This window comes from Castanea sativa, chromosome 12, assembly GCF_040712315.1.
Source record: "Castanea sativa cultivar Marrone di Chiusa Pesio chromosome 12, ASM4071231v1".
Taxonomy (NCBI): domain Eukaryota; kingdom Viridiplantae; phylum Streptophyta; class Magnoliopsida; order Fagales; family Fagaceae; genus Castanea; species Castanea sativa.
The window spans coordinates 33,904,133-33,924,533 of NC_134024.1; the positions used below are offsets into that span (position 1 = coordinate 33,904,133).

General features: G+C 35.3%; 1 protein-coding gene across 1 annotated transcript; it reads right to left on the minus strand.

The window, feature by feature from the left end:
* Window positions 1-5,331: 5,331 nt before the first annotated feature.
* LOC142619869 (protein ABC transporter 1, mitochondrial) lies at window positions 5,332-14,682 on the minus strand. The gene is made up of 8 exons (XM_075793209.1): window positions 14,029-14,682; window positions 13,464-13,689; window positions 12,828-12,980; window positions 12,461-12,619; window positions 11,864-12,023; window positions 9,267-9,376; window positions 7,410-7,526; window positions 5,332-6,047 (listed from the first exon to the last, which is right to left on the minus strand). Exons 1-8 carry the CDS (start codon window positions 14,568-14,570, stop codon window positions 5,649-5,651), a joined length of 1,866 nt encoding a protein of 621 aa, XP_075649324.1. The 5' UTR covers window positions 14,571-14,682; the 3' UTR covers window positions 5,332-5,648.
* Window positions 14,683-20,401: the final 5,719 nt, after the last annotated feature.

Consider the following 20,401-nt stretch of genomic DNA (forward strand, 5'->3'; position numbering starts at 1 on the left):
TTTCATATTATAAAAACATCAACAAAATATAACATACAAAATAAGTGTTTCTTAAACATTTCAGTACATTGTCAAAATGGAATTCGACTCTCTTTTAAATCTCTAAAGTCGTCTATGATTGATTGTGTACCAAATTTTGCAACAATTTCATTTTCAGTGAACAAAATCAAAGGCTTAAATCACAATCACAAAAAGAATTAAATTAAATCTCAAGAGACAAACACAATTTCATATATATAATATATTAGCCACACGGCCCACACCACACATAGTGATAAACACAAAATTTAATGACTCTGTACCAAAGACTTTTACAATCATTGTCTAACATCTATTTCGATCAAATAATGCCTCATATGTATATTTCATCTATCTGGTTCTACGAAAAGAATGGTGCATACTCAAAATTCAGCATTAATAATGCTGTCAAATCGAGTGCACTCAAACAATCATTAGTCTCAAGCACAAACACAATTTCATATATATAATAGTTTTTTTTTTGGGGGGGAGGGGGGCATGGCCCCCCTCTGCCCCACTATGAGTCCATCCTTGTTTCTAACTTATGATATATTACATTTGAACACTATTTAATATATTTTTTTGGTTATTTGTGAATTTTAATAAATCTAATATTATATTACATGTTCTTTTTCTACCTTCCATGCTTGCCAAATTTCATGAAGATTTGTGATTGATAATATCTTAATTATAAGATAATTAAATTTCGAGTTTTTATATTTTAAAATTATGCATAAAATATGAGTTAAATCATAAAGTAAACTATCTTTGTTTCGCACCAAATTTGACATACATGTTAAGGACTAAAAAACATGAATTTTAATGGTACGATTTCTCAAAATATTTTTTTCTTTTTTATGAATAAGAATCTATTGTTAATCTAAAAACAAAGATGTTCAACTAAGTTTAAGGACCAACAACTCTAGCAATAAATACGAACGGCAAACCCAAATATCACTAGGACAGCTATGGCCCCAACTTGTATTGTCACTGTTGTGTACGTAACTCAAGCAAGCAGCAACATCAAGTTCCAAACCCAACTGCCTACAAGTACACAGAGAATTATAACCCCTGCACTCACTTAGCAGCACACCATTTATAATTAATACCACTTGAGATAGACAGAGCCAGAGCCGAGCAAAAAGAGCATCCACTGCAATATGGTCAAATTTTTAGCTTTTTAGCACTATAAAAAAATTATTTTATTTATTATACCTTCTCACATTTAATAGTAATAGTTTTATTTTAACTTTTAACATAATAAAATAATATAAATATTACAATAAAATAATATTTCATTCAATTACCAAAACACAATCACAACCAAAAGTAGTATGAATGCATAGTGGACATTGGGAGAGACAGAGAGGTAGTGAGCAGAGAGACAAAAACAGTGTGAAAACTTCTTTTTTTTTTTTTAACCTTTCAGCTATCGTGCACAGCAACTATGCACTGTAGTCGTGGAGCCAAAAAATATAGTTTTGGCTCCACTATTGCAGGATACATTTTGATATTTAGTAGTGCTAAAAATAGCTATATAGCTACTTAGCACTACTATTGCTAGTGCTATACAAGTCTTACACTTAATCTATCACGCATTGCCTCATCCTCCAGAAAACTTGTTAGACTTATAATTAAGTTTAACCCTTCATTAGTATTATTTAAAGTTACAAGGCGGTGTATCAAAAGTTACATGAAGTGTATTTTCCGTTAACGGTAAAATTCTTTATAAAAAGTTGTAAAACATTTTACCTTTATAATTTTGGTAAAACATTTTACAAGAATAAATAGTGGCTTCCTTCACCCCATCTGGTGGCTAGGTAATCAATTCGATGGGCTGGGCAGCCTGTGCCAAGATCCGATGGCCAAAGTCGTCGTTTTGATGACTGGCACAAGAGGTTCGATGGCCAGAGCTACTGTTCAGAGTCTTCCTGCAACTGATGCTAGAGGTCCGATAATGAAGCCATTGTTCCAATAGTTGGAGCTATAGATCCCTTTTTTGGTGATGGCAGGGTCATCAGAGACACCACTCTAGCGATAGTCACTAGAGTTTTTTGTTAGGGTTTGTACCTTAAAATCCAATTTTTTGGCATGTTATAAATAATTAATTTTTTTAATCATATAAGACTATTTGTATATGAATTAATTGGACATTATCATAGTTCTTGAGATGCATTGTATGTGATTTAGTTATAGAAGATATAAATTACAAGTTCCTTTTAAACTAAAAAATGTTGTTCGTAGTTGGTGATGAAACTGGGTATTTCATCTGCAAAGACTAACATGTCAACTAAGATGGTTTGTCTTGACCATATAAGTGAAGACTTCTATTTGATGTATTGATGTGTCTTAAGTGTGTAAGACACATTGAATTAGACTGTTGTGAGATTAATTATTCAATTAAGAACTGTCATCTGAATAATAAAACTTATGACTTCTATTTTCATAAACTCTCAATCTTGAGAGGATTGTGAACTTGATCATGAAATATAAGTTATTTTGATATGTCAAGAGTGAGATTTAATTTAACGGTTAAAACTTCAGTATGTTGGGTAACCACACATAGTGTCGAGGGAACACATATTCTCAAAATAGAATCCATAATCTCTTTCCATAAAGGCATGAAATATCCCCTTAAGATAAGTTTAATGGGAACTGGTTATTCAAGGCTGGCTACTTTATTAAAGAGTTACTAAAGTTTATATCTACTTAAATTAGATTTCATAAATATGAATAACTAAAAGATTAAACCGGGGACAATGAATCAAATAGTTGTTTACAAAGTGACAGTTTATTATAACTTTATTCACTATGGATATTTCATGGAAGCATCAAATGATACTATATTAGAGTCTTAAGATGTAATTTATTAACAAAGCCTAGAGTGCAATTATATTTCCATAATAGTATTTGTTATATAATTAATGGTAATTTTGGAATTGTCAAGAGTTGACAGATAAGCCCGAAGCCCATTAGAGCTAGACTCTTATTTGTCCTTTTAGTCCCATCGCAAGCCACACATTAAAATCCAATTGGGCTGGTCCAAAAGGCTAATCCAGTTAAATAATCAGTTGTTTATTTAATAAGAGTTATTAAATAAAATAACCGTGTAAGCAGTTAAAATGTACATACAATTAAAAGAACAGAAAAAAGTTTTCCCTTTGATTTCTCTTGAACAAGAACATACGTAAGAACTGATTAAGAGACCACACATCTTGAAAATCATGTAAAATTGGGATGAAAATCGAAAGTCTACTCAAGTCTTGTTTTTGAATTTCACTGCATCAAATTAAGCTCTCTTCTTTATTCTAGAAGTTAAGGTTATAAGTTATCTCTTATGAAGGAAATAAATTCTTGTGTTGCTTCCGCAGCTTGTTTCGTATGAGATGCAAAATTATGTTTTTCCAACAATTTTGTTATGCACTTCTTTGGCATTCCGATTCTCTATTCACTGAGCAAGCTCTATCAGTTAATTCAAAGAAAAATGTTAAAGAACAAACATTTTTCATATGTTAAAAGTAATGAGTTATATTTGTGATATCACCGCTTTCATATCAATTTATTACTGAATATATTTTTTTTACTTACTCTTCAATGATCAGTCTTCACAACTTTTTCTCAGCGAGTTACCCAAAAAAAAAAAACCATTGGCCGCTAGGCCCATTTACGTTTCTTCTTTCTTTCTACTAACTATATAAAAAGTGTCAATGACACTTTCTACAGTGCTTTGACTACAATGTTTTGGTTTAGTCCAGTACCTTTTTTTTTTTTTTTTTTTGTGAGTTCAAATGTAGCGCATCAATACGAAAAAGCAAGAGTCTCCATTTCAGTGATAAACCAAAACAAACCTTGATATACTACAGCATGCCTATAGTGCTTTTGGCGAAGTCAATTTGGTGAGCAAAAGACTCATAATTTCACCACACCTGGCCTCTTTTTTTCCTTTTAAACTCCAAAATATGTGTAGTGCTACAAATAACCATTTATACCAGTTTCCTTTGAGTTGGGGTTCCGTTTTTATTTATTTATAAATATTTATAGCAGTGATACAGTGTTTTGATTGAGTAGTATTATACTACATAATTAAATTGTCATAATATTTTTACAATTTTCAAGGTGTCAATTCTTTATAGGTCAAACTAAAATAAAATAAAATAAAATAATAAACTATCATACTAAGACCAACCATAACTAAAAATAAAACTCTTGCAAAAAAATTATGACATTTTGGTGTTGTAACAATATCATACTAGGACGTGCTCAACTTAAAATAAATATATTGTGAAAATGTCATTTTGTTGTTATTATAGTATTTTAACAATTATGTATAAGAAACTTATGAACAACTTAAGTTTCTTAGAGCATTTATATCAGCTCATGCAAAATGGTATAAGAGCCAATTTTTCCATTAACCCCAAAAGTCACCCACATCAACTTATGCATTTATTGTGCAAAATGCATTTTAGCTATAATACTTGTGCAAATATACATCGGCATTGTTTTTGTGAATTTCAACTTTTATTATTTCTTTCTCGAGGATGAAGAAAGAGAGTGGATGGTGGTTTTGTTATTGTTACAATATTTTCACAATTGTTGAGTTATCAATTTCTTATAAATCAAAATAAAATAATAAAATATTATACTAAGACCTACCACAACTTAAAAGAAATGTATTGTGAAAATGTGACATTTTGTTGTTGTAACAATATTTTCATAATTGTTGAGGTATAAGCTCTTTATAGGTCAAAAAAAAAAAAATTATATTGGGACCTACCACAATTGAAAATAAAGATATTGTGAAAATGTTATGATATTTTGTTGTCACAATATTTTTCACAACTACAAGGTATAAGTTTCTTATAGGTCAACATAAAATAATAAACTATAAGACTGAAAACCATCACAATTAAAAATAAAATTATTGTAAAAATATTATAATATTTTGTTATGTCTTTAAACTTTTTTTTGGTTTAGTCAATTTTTGTGAACCAAAAATCATTGTTTCACTATCTTTAATTTCTCACATTAGGGCAGCAGTAGCACGTGCCTTGTACGTGCCACCCAAACTAGTATTTTTAGGAAACCCAAAAAATAAACTATTTATTCGAAAATCTTTCACTCTTTGCGTGTGTAAAGGTGAAGCTAGCTGTCTCAATTCACAAACCCATATGATAAATCATCCACGTGAAATTAGTGCACTTTAATCAGTACAGTGACTAATAAATATAATGGTCAAATTGACTCAGTTTAGAGTGAGTCGTGGATTCACAAGCGTCTGTGTGTGTGTGTTAAAGGTGAACCTATCAGTCACAATTTCACAAAGCCATATATATATATTATTATGATAAAATCATCCACGTGCAAGTGGTACACATTGGTATACTTTCAAGTAATTTCCTCACACAAACATTATTGAAAAGAATTATAGTAAACTTTAAAATGACCTTTCTTGCTCTTACTTATTCTAGCAAAAATTTATCGCTATGGGTGAACTTCTACAACCTCTCTCCTCCGTTTTTTGGAGTAACAAAAACGTTCTTTTGGGATGCTCACAAAGCATAAGTCCATCCAAGAATTATTACATATAAATGAATAATACAATATAAACGGAAGAAAAAATGTTCATAAGCCTATGAAGAACTTTGGCCACTTGACAAGATCTCACCATCTTCTTCACCAAATTGATATTGCTCATAAATTTTAAGCAATACTTCCCTACATGGTACAACAGCCCCAAGCTTGACACAAGCCAAGAAAGCGCCTGAAAGTTTCCGATGAAGACTGTACACTTCATCGGGTGGTGGCGTCAGCCTGTGCTTAAGCATCGTTGCCCCAAGGTTCGAGACACCCTGGGTAATATTGGTGGAACGGAAGTCATACCCACCAGGTTTTGCGAAAGGCAATCCCACAATAAAACCGGCTTGAACATGGGCATCTAGCATTATGTCCGACTCCATTCCTGTGAGAAACCCAAGCCTTTTTGACATCTCCATGACTGCATCTGCATCACTGTTGGCACATGCAATTACCTGATCAAACACAAAAATGAAAGAATTCAGGAAATGGAGCTTGGAACACAAAAGATGTGGTATCTAAACATAAGTTGGCAAAACTCACCTTGCTTCCAACACAAGTTTTGAGATATCATTTTATCACATCCTTAAGGCAGACCACCATAATTGAATCGAAGTTAGAAGCAGCATTGTTAATCCAACTATCTAGCATTAACTTTATGGATTCTATTGCAGTCAATCAAGATATGATGTTACTGTAAGAATGGCTGCCAATCTGACTTGGCTCACTATGAAATAACACCAAATTTCTCAGAGCCATGTACGAGATAGTATTGGGATTGCCAGACAGGGTCTGCCCCCCTCTCAAATGAGGGTGGGTGCCATGATTTCCTGCCAAGTAGGGGCACTAGAGGAGCCACCATTATCCTCTAGTGCCCTACTTGCCAGCATGAGCCTATCTTGTTAATTTTTATACAACCAAGGTGGAACCCTCTATAGTTCCCTAGGGCTCTAGAAAAGGGACTTGTCAAGGAGGGTGAAAGACAGATTTTTAAAAACAACATTCATGTCCTACCCATTAGGACACTGACTAATTATGAGTCATGTACTAGCTATTAAGACATTGTGATTATTTATGACAATTCCACTTTTAGATAGATAAAATGAATTATTGAAGACCTCATAATACAATTTTAAATGCACAGGCCTTCACACAAACACATGCGCATACACACGCACATACATAGAGTCAGTTCAACAAAGTCTTAATCCTAATTGATTGGGGCTGCTAAAGATTCACAAAAGAAAACTATACATGTGCAACCAACAAAAAAAATCTGGAATCATTGCCATTAAGGGATAAAAGAGAATGCTTAGTTCCCTATTAGCTTCAATGGATTCCTTTGCAGAGAAGCGTGCCTGTATACTTATTACTGTTTCTCCCTCTCTTTTTCCTTTTTTTTGCTAAGTAATCTAAAATTTTATTGAAGAAGAGAAGTACTATATGTTCAAGATGGTGAATACAGAGTACTTAAAGCAATTATAAGCAGATAAATTAGAAATACTAACAGTGTATGAAATAAAAAATAGATGTACATTATGTAAAACCCCAAACCCAAGACCAAACAAACAAAGTCTGCATCAGCAATGACTACACACACAACATATTAATGTTTCTCCCTCTCACTATACTATGGAATGTTTCTAGATAAATTATTAAGGAAAATGTTACAAATATTAATCACATTATTTTTTTAAGGAAAGAGAAACCAATAATCAAAAGTTTGAACCTCAGTAAAGGGACATGCAAGAGAAGATGAGCACAGATAAAGATTTGAGAACAAAAGGTAAGCCGAGTGTAAAATAGAGGGAACTCACCATTCCTAAGTAGTCATCAACAAAACTTTTAGGGTAATCTCGAGCTGCTCCAAAGTCAATGAGATTGATTAATTTTGTTGCCTCATCATACAAGAAATTACTCCAATTAGGATCAGTCTGCACTAGATCAACCACAACATAGGCAAGACAAAAAGAGACCACAAATTAGGGGCCAAAATCAGCAGCTTTTAAAAGTGTTAATGAAGTATAGCAAAGAAACAATGAAGTAACAACCATACCAGCTGTACGAAACCATGCAAGTCAAGGAAAACAGATGCCTTCATGTTGATATTATTAAGGATTGAATTACAGAAAATTTCCTTTTAAATTTTTTTTATACAAATAGTAAATTTTCATTCAAAGACAGCAAAGACAGAACACTAGTAAACAGGAAGTGAACAAGAGCCCAACAAAGGAATTACCATCTAAATTTACAAAGAGCTAAAAATCAAAGAACAAGGAAGATTCCCAATATCTCTTAGCCATTCAAATAAGGATGTTAAAAAATATGGTCACAATTGAAGCACTTAAGTCTCCACTCTTATAAATGTCCTAGAATTCCATTCTCTCCGGTGTAAACCTCACTTAACTATAAGTGTCTAGTAACCAGGACCCATTCTTGTTCTTTACAAGTCTGGTTTGACTAGGGCTTTTTTTTTTTTTTGGATAGGTGATAAGACTTCATATTGAATGAAATGAACATCGTGCTCATGATGATGAACACGCTGAACATGAAAGAAATACATAAAACTCGAGCTAAAGCTAACAGAATGCAAAAATCAAGAATGGAAAGACATTGCGTAAACCCCCAAATTCGAGCTCACTGAAACAAAGTACCAAATAAAAGAGATTTTAAGAGATCTAAAGGTCACCCCTTATCTTCAAAGGAACAAGTATTACGTTCCTGCCAAACTAACCACGTCAGAAATGCTAGAACCATATTCCAGGTAGTGGAATGGTGCTTCCCAAACCAATTCCTCCATGCAAAAAGAAGAGAACTAACTGTCTTCGGCATCAGCCATTGGATCCCAAACACCTAAAATACTTTGCTCCATAAAGCCTGAGCAAACATACAATGGAGTAAAAGATGGTCCATAGATTCTCCATCACAGCAACATAAGCAGCACCCATTGACTAGGGCTCCAAAACCTAATAATCCAAGTCAACCAAATTTACATTTTTTTTAATTTAATCAGGCTAGGTGAAGTTCCTACCTATTGATTAAAATTAACTAGGCACCAGCATTTAATTTGAGCAAATTATCCTTATATATCCACACCAATTTAGGCATATATTGTTGACTACCCAAAAGACGGGTCTTCCAAATACTTCACTCTATGACTTCTGTGTCCACCATTGCTTTCCATTGGAACAGTGATTTCAAACCTGTAACTGATCAGGCCATTTCAACATCACTGACAACAACACAGCCTTCTGCTTTTATAGACCAATCAGAGTTGACCCCCAGAATTTCTGATTGCCTCAAAAGGTTCAATATACATAAGGCAATTATAAATCCTAGAGAGGGAATTAAGAGGGGGGGGAGGGGGGGAGGCAATGTAAGTAGGTTTTTCTCCTAGTCTTGGCCTCACACTTAATTATATTACATCATACAATCCAAGAACTCCAAACAATATGAATGGAGCCTCATTCAGATTAACATTAGCCAGCATAGCTATGAAAAATCTCGGTAATTGATAGCAAATGCCAAAGCCACTCCTGAAAATGAAGTAAAATAGATGCATATGGAACTAAGTTACAGAAACACATACTAAATAAAAGAGGGAGGGGAAGGGGAAGAACAACAAAGACATAAAAACTAAGAAAACTTTATCAGAAACATAGAAAGGAACATGCCTGCATGAAACGGAACACAAACAACTCCATCAAAGTAAGCTCCAGCAACTTTTCCCCAATATAATTACGAGTTTTCTGGTCTAGTAATGCTACTTTATCAATCGGAATTCCTGAAACAATGGAAAAAAGATTCATTTCTTTACTTTTTTTATCAACTAGAATTTTGGTAACAAGTTAACATCAACCTCATGTATTTGAACTCCACAAATCATAAAACACATTTGTCAGCAACATATCAGTATGATTTTTTTGATAATTGACAAATTTTATTGATGAGTACCCCTTCTTAGGGGATAGTACTAAAGAATTGAAAATAAAATGTGACTTACAGTCAAAAGGAAAAAAGTCAATAAAATCAATAAAGTTCCACATTATATGAGCCCTCGTACAAATTTCTTACAAAAGACAATTTTAAATGAACAACTAAAGTCCTACATCTTCAAAGGTATGCTGGTTCCTCTCTCCCATACTGTCCACATTAAACATAAGGGGGTGAAATTCCAAACACTAGAGGAGTATTTACCAAACCAATTCCTCCATCAACTTAGGAGCTCAAACACAGTTTTTGGCGTTAACCAATGGACCCGAAAGGCCAAAACATAGAGAAAGTAAAATTCCATAATTCATATGCTGTCACATATGCAGCAACAAACGATCCACAAATTCACCACTACTCCTCCGCATGCAACACCATTCTGTCATAGAATTTCTTTCTTCATGAGATTGTCACAAGTTGATATCTTCCCCATGCTACGGTCCACATGAAGAAACTAACTCTTTTTGGGGCCTGAACACACCAAATGCTTTTCCGGGGGAAAAGCCCATCACCAAAACCTATCAAAGCCACATAACATGACCTAGCATCAAACTGTCGGTTACTCATCAAATTCCAACTCATACTGTCCAGTTCCTCGCTATTTAGGAGACTGGAATACAAAATGTCAAAGAACCAATCTTCTGATTCCAACTCCCGATCATTAAAGTTACAAATGAATACGATGTCCCAAGAACTTGTCATTTCCTCATTTTGATCTCTTACATTAAAATGAACTGAAGTATACATGTTTGATGAAATTATGTACAATTCAAAAACATCCCTTTTAAATAATAATTAGTACACCATTAATCATGCCAAAACTTCACTCTTTTTGCATTCCCTACATCAAATTTCATATACTTGATAACTCTATCCCAACCCGCTCTTATTCCCCTCCATAAGCTGCATCTGCAAGCACTTTGTATCGTCTTCAATGGCCATTTACGCCATTCTTCCCCATATTTCATCAAAATCACCATCTCCACAGTATCTTCAGCCCCTAACCACTAAATCCACTTACCTAACAAGGCACGATTAAAAGTGCCCAATTGGCGTACCCTTAATGCTCCATTACCAATAGGAGAGCACACAGTATTCCAGTTCACAAGATGACATTTAAATCCATCAATGCCTCCATTCCAAAGAAAATTCCCTCTGTAAATTCTCTAATCTATTAGCTACAAAAGTGGGAATCATGTCGAATTGGAAGGAATACTTATTAGTAATGTCAACCTCCCCCTTTTTGGCAATTTCAACCACTTCCATTCCAAAACTACACTTCCTTTTCTCCAAGATGCGGTTCCACACAGTTCTTGCCTTCAAGGACAAACCCAAAGGCACACCAAGGTGATTCATTGGTATGCCATTAACCTTACACGCAAGGATTTAACTATTTCGTTGATGTGACCCACCTCCCATACTAGAACAATTTCGTGTTTACCCATACTGACTTTCAATCCTATCACAACTTCAAAGCAAATTAGAACCATTCTAACATAAAGGATCTACTCCATGTCTGCATCACAAAACAAACTAGTATCATTTGCAAATGGTAAATGAGAAACCATAAGTTTGTTGTTAGTATCATTTCCAGCCTCAAACTCAGAGATGAATCACCCATCCTTAGATCTCAGCATTCTAGTTAGTGCCTCCATAACCAAAATAAAAGGCAAAGTATCACTTTGCCATAGACCCCTGAAGCAGTTGAAAAACACTGTTGGCGAGTCATTTACCAGCATTGAAAAACGTAATTTAGTTGCATAAAAGTAAATCCAAAGTCTCCACCTATCACCAAAGCTCATTCTCTCCATCAAATGGCATTATCTTAGGCATTTTCATTATCTAGTTTGTAAATAATGTCTGTTAGCCCTCTTTTGATACGACTATCTAAACATTCACCGGTGATGAGGATAGAGTCCAGAATCTGCCTCCCTCCCACAAATGCATTTCGAGATCCTGAAATTAAACTATCTAGCACCAACTCAGCCTGTTAGCCAACACCTTTGCTGCTAACAGTTTATAAACACTCCCAATCAAGATAATAGGCCAAAAGTGATGCACATCTTTGAATAGAAAGTAAATACATATTTTGTGGAGTCATAAATCATGCTTATGAATTTTAAACCATAAGTAGATTTTTAAGTGGTTCAAGCTAAATTTTTTTGCCCTTGTACATCTTGGAGTTTGGCCCATTAAGAAGCATTGATAAAGCTTTGAGTTGAGAATGCACACACCTCATAATTGAAGCAAGAAAATAAAATAAAGGACATGACATAAATACCAGAAACAAGTTCTGTAGTTAAGACTTTCTTGCTTGAAAGACTGTCCACAACCAAAGGAACATAAAACCCCTCTGTGCCTGACAGCAGATTACGAAACCGTTTTTGATTTGCCGCCTCCAATTCATAGTCACATTCACGTGATAATTCTTCTTTAGCCACCTACGAAAATTCCAACATAAGCATGGATATTTAACTGTTCAACACATAATTCTTCATTTTTATTAGCTTCATCCAGCATCCCCATGAACCAACCCCCATCCTATATCATTCAGTAGAGGACTAAGTGTAAAACTCATGTGCCAAAAGAGAGGGAATGGTATGGAACAAAAGAGCGTATACTGTACTGAGAGCAGGTGTAGCAGAGTGCTAAGATTTTGTAGGTAGATAAAAATAATCATAATATGCCACGAACTTTGTTGGTGACTTTTAGGGGTCAGCAGGAAAAGACAAGATAACTGGGCTTTATGAAGAATACTAAGTTGTTTGAACCTCTCAGAAGTTTGCATGCTCATGAATATGGTGTTGAAGGCTAAACCACACTTGGAATAAAACATTAAAGACATTCATATACATATAAGTGCAGATAGATCACAAACCTTCATAGCACTGTCAAGATAAAGTCCTTTTGGAATTAGATTTGTATAATCTAAAAGAAGTCTCACGTTCTCTATGTCACTGTCAATGCTATTCGCAACACCAGGGTACTGAATTTTCATTGCCACTTGCATACCATCCTTTGTGACAGCCCCATGCACCTACAGTTGTTATAAAAACTGTGAGGCCAAGAGAAAAAACATTCTGCAGAGTATAGAATTAGATAGAACTGTTGATACCCATCATCCACCATCTTTGTTCCTTTTCCTGTTTCAAAGGTGGTTGGATGACACTATAAATGGGATGGTTATTGAAGGGTAGCATTCAGTGAAAAAATAGTACTCATAAATGTACTATGTCTCTCATCACCTGGCCTATGCTTGCAGCAGCAATTGGTTCATAATCAAAACTAATCAATTTTGATGACCAGTCAGGACCTAACTCTGCATCCAAAACTTGATTGAGCTGGCTCCTTGGCATCACATCTGCACCTTGACGGACAATATCCAGAGCAGCCAAGATCTACATGGAATTGAAAGATGCGAAAAAAGAAAACGTAGCAAAACACTTATTTTGTATTTTATTTTTAAAAAAAGTACGAACTCTAAGCTTTGTGGGCAACAAAATAAAACATAATTAGTACAAATAAAGCTCCCCAGTATGAACGTAATAGGTTTGACAATGATCATAGTCTCCATTTTTGAGCAAAAGCCTCCACAGCCTAGTCTAGATGTGATAGGTTTGATACCAGACTTATATCCTAGTAAAATTAAAACAATTGACATCCCATCGTTTGCATAGGAACCTAGCATTTAATCATGTAACAGTAATCTTCAAAAAATAAATCTTATTATAGCACAACCAATTCTAAAGCCATCATTTTAGCTTACAATGGATGAAGTAATTCCTTTTTTCTTCGTTAATATTCTACGCTCACATTAAGGCACAGTCATTTAACTTTGTCCAATACATACATTGAAAAGAGAGAGACAAGAATTAGAATACCGGAGCAGGAACAAGGGATTCATCCTGTATACTCAACATCTGGCCAATTTTAAGTGCAGCTCCACGCATTCTGCAAAGCGCAAGGGCCAGACGCTCTGCATTTTTCTCAGACAGGAATGGAGACAGTGCACTCTTCTTGTCTTGCGAAGGTGGTGTCCCATAAACAAGCCTCTTCGCTGATTCCTGAACCGTTCCCCAGGCAAGACCAGCTCCAAGACCAGCAAACCTTTTTTTTATCAGTTAAACATCAAAGTTTCAGATTTTTTTTTTGTTGTTGTTGGGTTAAAGTCAGGAATTTGCAAAAATCATACAACAACCAAGCTTCAGTTCCAAATCTTGAAGTCTGCTATGGGTCCTCAATAGATTAGTTAGATCTACCTGGCACGCCACTCTATTTCTATTATATCCAAAGTCATAGTCTCTATTACTTTTCTACTACTTGTGCTAATGTTGTTTTTGGTTTTCCAAGTAACTCTTTCTCGCTAGCGCATTAATCGCTCCACTCTGAATATACAAAAAGCCATAAAATTGTAGAATAGCATTAAAAAAGAAAAAGAGCACTGACCCAAGAGCTCTGGAAAATGGGGTGGTAGGAACTCTCCTTTCCCTGAGCTTCCTCCTCTTGAATGGCACTACTTCCACTTTTGCATCTTCCTTGTGAGGCTCACATTCTTTGACCAACCCATCTCTGACATCCAAATCCTCCGCTACAGCAGAAGCAGAAGCTTCCCTTACATTGCCATTATCATTAGTAATACCATCACTGTCAATAACCGACGACGGTACTTCTTCTTGTTTTTGTTGATGATGCTGTGTTGGGTGTGAGGAAGAATTGTCAGAGGTAGAGGTGGTGGTGGTGTCGAAGTAAACAACAGAATCGAGTTTTGAGGAGGAAGAGGAGGTAGGGTTAGGGAGGTGGCGGACCCTGCCCTTGGTGAGACCAGATAGGTCGGTGGCGGATACAACAGCTTTCTTGATTAGAATTTGGAGATCGCCATTCTTGGCGGCTCCGAAAGCTTCAGAATCCTTAACAAATTCCTTCGCGATTAACGACACTCCGTTCACAATTCTACTGGCATCCTTCAACAAACCCATAACAAAAAACATTAACGACCTTTGTTTCTGATTCTATTCTATTCTATTCTATTCGTATTACCCCCATCATGTCTTTTCGTATTCTTCTTCATTTTTGTCTTTTTTATTTGATTTTATTTTTTTGGGGGGTTTGGTTTCAATTTTTTCTCCTTTTTTAGTTTAATTTACATATATAACCAAAAAAAAATCTACGTATAAAATTATTTTGTTTATTTTTGCTTTTGACTGCTTTTCAGCCGCCCAAATCAAACTCCAATTTTTTCTTTTGTTTTAATTTTAGAATCAACCAAGATTAGGGTTGTAAATAACAAAATAAAAAACCTTGTTTATTTTTATTTGGTTATAAACAAGCCAAGTTTGAACCTTAATTTTTTTAGATTTGTTTAATAACCAAACCGAATCCAAGCAAAAGAAAAAAAAATTTGTTCATGAATAGGTTCATAAACAATAAAGCTTGTTAAAAATTGAGATGAGCTTAAGTTGTTTTATAAAGCTTGGTAATAAATCTTATAAAAAACATTTAAAAAAAACTTCGTAATAAATTTGATATGATTTTGAAAAATAAACTCATTTTTTACTAAGTCTTTAATTAATTAGCAGTTAGGACCACATATCTAAACCAAGGAAAATACTTAGGTGCTCTTAGAGTATAGCAAAATAGTACTTCTCTCATATTTATAGTGGACCACACCATGAATGTGAGAGAAAGGAACATGATTGACCTTACTCCGGGAGTACTTAAGAATTACTCCTAAACCAAAATGGCTTGATTACTTAATATAAGCTTAATAATGCACTTATATTGGATCTTGAACTTAAAAGCTTGCTCAGCTTGAGTTTGAGCTTCAGCTCATTTTTACTAATGGATCAAGCTAAGCCAAGTTAAACTCAAGCTCAAACATAGTTTGTAAGCTTGCTTCGAGCTCAAGCAAAGCTTGAACATTTTATATTTGTTGTCAAACTAAGCTTGAATATTCAATACTTGACAAAAATCGACTAATTTATCAGCCTAACCAAAATCCCACCTAATACAAGAAAAGTAGTTTGTGAAAAATGTTTTTTTTATAAGTATAATTTTTTAAAAATGTTTTAGGTCAAACAAGGGAGATTACCCATAAATAAATAAAAACAAAGGATTAAACATTTTTTTGGTTTCTTTTAGTAATTTACACCTTTAAGCTTATAATGTATAGGTGGTTTCAAATTAAATCCTATATTTTCACAAAAAAATTTCAATTCAAACCATAATCATGTTGAGTGTGAAGGTTAATGGAAAATGCTTAAACAAAATGACGTCGTATGGTATTTGTAATAATGTTTTGTATAACAGGAATGATGTTATTTTTCTAAACATCTTCCATTTAATGACATCACCATAAATGAGTTTATGTGATACATTAATTTTTGTAACCAAAATCCTACAAAGCCACACATCAAATCTCTCTCTCTCTCTCTCTCTCTCTCTCAAAAACAATATATAAAATTAAAAATTCGATTACAATTTTACTTTATTATGCATCATCATATACCTAGAATAAAATATCTTTTTTAATCATAATATATTATTTATTTATTTTTATTAAAATTTATGGTTCAACTACGATATTCAATTCTCTATGTGAAATTAACATTAATTTAGTTGGTATTATTCATCAAATTATGTATTTTATGTATCAAATTAACCATTATGGGAGTAAAAAACATAGAAAACTGAAGAACTAGTCTCTGATTTAAGATCCACACAACTAATTTCTTAAGAATGGGAGGTAAAAATCTACAGTGGAAAGATTAAAAAGATAGTTGGAGACAAAGATCACTAAATTAAGACTTTATATGATTGTAAAACACTTTCCCGAGATACATACAATAATTTTAAAGGAAAAGTACAAGTGAAGACTCTTCTCACTCTCTCTCTCTCTCTTGTTCTTCCCTTAATTTTTCTGGATCGCCTTTCTTGTTGCTCTCATCTTCTTTTTATAGCCATCCTCTTCCCCTTCTAGTTGTCTTGCTCTTAGCTAGATTTAGGGGGATACTTATCCTATCATAAAGATAGATTTTTGGGGGTGTTTCCATTGTTTAGGCTAGTCATTTAGCATTCAATGTGGTTGACATTAGATGAGGAGAGTTCATTAATGTGGAAGTGACTGTTACATTGGGCTCTGTGTTCTCTTCGACGTGTTTCTCGAGAAAGTAGGTGAAAAGGGTTTTCTTGGCTAAGAAAATGACCGCTTCTTGATTGGGTTGCATTTCTTTGGGAAGATAGGTTTCATGGATTATCTCGATAATGGGCCAAAATGATCTTTTCACAACAAGAGGCTCGTTCATCCCTTGTTGGCCCCTGTGCTGGGTCCATTCTGCGAACGGGCTTTCTCTTCGAGTTAAGGTCCTCGGGACAAATTTAGGTCCACTCACCCACAACCATTATTTGATTAGTATTAAATCATTTTATTTAATTAATATTCACATATAAAATGCCCTATGTAAAATTTTCGCCTTAGGCCCCAAATTATGTTGGGCTGCCCCTGAAAGCATATGTAAAGATATTAAATTTCTTTTCTAAATAGCTAGACTTCAAGAAGTTGTTTCATGATTTAAGGTCATGTTGGAGGTCTTGTCCTCTCCCTATCTCATCTTGAGTTCAACCACCTTTTTGTGTTTGATTGTTGTTCTTATTTACAGCTTGTGGTTATGTAGAATTAGTGTGTACATGCAAGTAAAGTTTAGAAAATGCGAAAGCTTGTATTTTCTAAGTCTTAACAGTAAATTTAGATATCATCTATGTAACGTGTAAAAAATGATATTTTTGTGAGCAGAAAGAAGGGATAAAAAGGCAGTAAATTGAAAGATTAAGGATGACAAGGGAGTTACATGGAAAACTCCAAGACTTGGGGTGAAAAACCACGGTGGGATGAAGGACTTGATGTACTTATCCTTGTAAAGACTGTATATTTATTATTTGGGAAAATGTTGATTCTTACACAACATTTTTGTACACTTTCTTTATTTTCTCCCTATCTTTCTCTGCTCTATTTCCCTCACCGTATTCTAATACCAAGGATGCTCAACAACATTCTTCTCTTATAGTGCGCGGAATGTTGCTGGCTGTACAAAGACAAGTGTCCCAATTCTACTACTTATCACAAACTTTAGGACAACTAGCATAGTATCGTTCTTCAATTGGAAGAGAGAGAAAGTCATTCCTCCATGGAGAGGGGGTTGAGGAGTGGCTCTAAATAGTATGATGGACAGCAGGATGTGTATATGTGTGTGTGGGAGAGAGAGAGAGAGAGAGAGAGAGAGCAACACATGTCCTAGTGTGTGGTCCAAGCACGTATTAGCCAATGAGGAGGATGTTGCAGCACCCGACCAAGGGAGACCAAATCCTCTCTCATGGTAGTGCTCTACATAGTGTTCTAGGCCATGTCCCTTATGCTTTTGCAGTGATGCCCACGCTATTGGCACGAATCAAAGGCGTGGCTCCATTCACTGATATCTATTGCCTTCATAGCTCAATGACACTAATATGTAGGGTCAAGATGCCATCTTGAGTCATCAAATCTTCGTATTCACTTTTATGGGCTTGTGTACTATACACAATGGAAAACTTTTTTTTTTTTTTTTAAACACGGGCCATGTTGTTGCTTACATGAATGGAGCCTACAATTGAATATTTATTGTATAATATTAATTGTAATTATAATTAATAATATTTATAGTGCATTTTATATGTATACGTTTTTTTTTTTGGCTAAATGCTATGATATTATTAGTTTATTGTGTAGGTAGAAATAATATATATATATATATATTTCAAAGTCATATATGATTTTGTATGGCAACCAAAAAAATAGGTCCATACACATATAGGCTTTTTGTGTCAATGAGAAATATTGATGTGAAAAGAACATTCTTAAAGTTTTGGGTTGCTTGAATTTTACACCTAAAGTTTGAAAAATTGGATTTTATACCTTAAAGTTTCACTCTGTTAGCAAGGACAGCTCCTCCGTTAGTGACTCACCCATGTGGCAGTTAAGTGACATGCTGGAGTCTTATGTGTAATTTTTTTGCCAAATCAAACCACTACATGTGTTAATTGGTCTAATTGAATTGTGACACGTGTATTTACCCATTACTTGTAATAAAATAACTTAAAATATTTTAAAAAGCTTTAAAAAATAATTAAAATCTAAAAATTATTTTTAAAAATAGCTGTGGGGGGTAAAAAGATCCTGATGGGAACATGGGCCTTTTGGGCCGTGTTAAGGAAGACCGACCTGACCCTGGGTTTAGAAGTTGTTAATACTATGGGTCGGCCCATGCGCCGAGGATCCGAGGACCCAGCCGAGGGTGAACTTACCCTCGGATGAGCACCGAAGAACTCGGGATTTCATAGTAAAGGTTAGGGGATGGCACAGTTAAGGCCAATGGTTAAAAGGGGGAAACCCTAGAACGCCCCAGAAGCACCGGTGTTGAAGAAATGTCAAAGATAAAGGCTGCTACCTCCACATTAAAGACCCTGCACCTACCACCCTGGCCGCATTAATGAGGAAGTGACACTTGAACAGTGGAAGGGAAGCTTCTAGTTACTGTTCAAAGGCACTAAGAAAAGAAATATCTAGGCTAAGGGAGGAAATGGGGCAACACGTGTATAAAGTATTAGAAAGAGGAGTATTTAAGGGAGGACCTGAGACAGAAAAGGGGAGGAGACTTCTTTGTAACCTAAAAAGAAAAGAAACAAAGAAAGATATAATATAAGAACAGCCCTTGGCTCACGTCCGAGGAGGCCAATTTTTGCAATATTCCTTGTTGTTTCCAATTATTTACCACCCTTAGTTTGTTATTTGGTTCCCACCCATTTCTAATCTAGGTTTCAAGCCCACACTCTACAAATTCGTATTGTTTAAGGCTCATTGGGCCTGAGCCCATAACTGTTCTTGGGTCCAGGTGCAATTGTGCACTTACAATTGGCGCCGTCTGTGGGAAACCTAGTCTAGAAGAGGTAGAGATATTATGGCAAGCTTAGGCTCTCACCATGCAAAGTCACAAGGATCACAACCGGAAGATTATTTCGAACGTCTCGAACATCGTAGGGATCGTGAAGGAAGCGTCCATACAGAATACCCAGGGGCTAGCCATACTCATGGAGGAGGTAGCACTACTCACGATGAGGGTTCTAAATCCATGCAGAAGAAAATCAATCGTTTGAAGAGGAAGTTACGCCGTGCTAAGCGTAAGGTTTCCCCATCCTCGTCTAGTTCTTCCTCGGAGAAGGATAGGGAACTTGGCTACAATTCAAGGTCATATTCCCCCACCAGTGCAACATCCTCTGGTGAGGAGAACGACCAGCCAACCCGTAGACGTAAGAAGCTTCGTTCTAGGGGCTTAGGCAACGATACCATGAGTAGGGCGTTGCACCAACTCTCTAAATCTCCGTTTTCACGGAGGATTGAGAAGGGAAGGCTTCCTAGGAGGTTCACCCAGCCCACGTTTACCATCTATAATGGCCGGACTGATCCGGTGGAGCACGTAAGTCACTTCAACCAAAGGATGGCAGTGCACTCTCACAACGAGACTCTGATGTGTAAAGTCTTCCCCTCTAGCTTGGGACCGGTGGCTATGAGATGGTTTAATGGTCTCAAATCGGGGTCTGTAGGCTCGTTTGGGGAACTAACTAGGGCATTTGCTTCGCGGTTCATCACGTGTAGCAGAGTCCCTCGGCCATTGGACTCGTTGCTATCCATGGTCATGAAGGAAGGGGAGACACTGAAAGCATACTCCGACCGATACTGGGAGATGTTTAATGAGATAGATGGCGACTTTGATGAGGTGGCGCTTAATACTTT

Excerpts from the sequence above, each read along its gene's own strand:
- LOC142619869 (XM_075793209.1), bottom strand. The coding sequence starts at position 14,570 with ATGTTTTTTGTTATGGGTTTGTTGAAGGATGCCAGTAGAATTGTGAAC. Across the intron at positions 12,981-13,463 it reads AATCCCTTGTTCCTGCTCCG|ATCTTGGCTGCTCTGGATAT; the intron begins GTATTCTAATTC and ends AATTCCATGTAG. Across the intron at positions 12,024-12,460 it reads ATCTTGACAGTGCTATGAAG|GTGGCTAAAGAAGAATTATC; the intron begins GTTTGTGATCTA and ends GAATTTTCGTAG.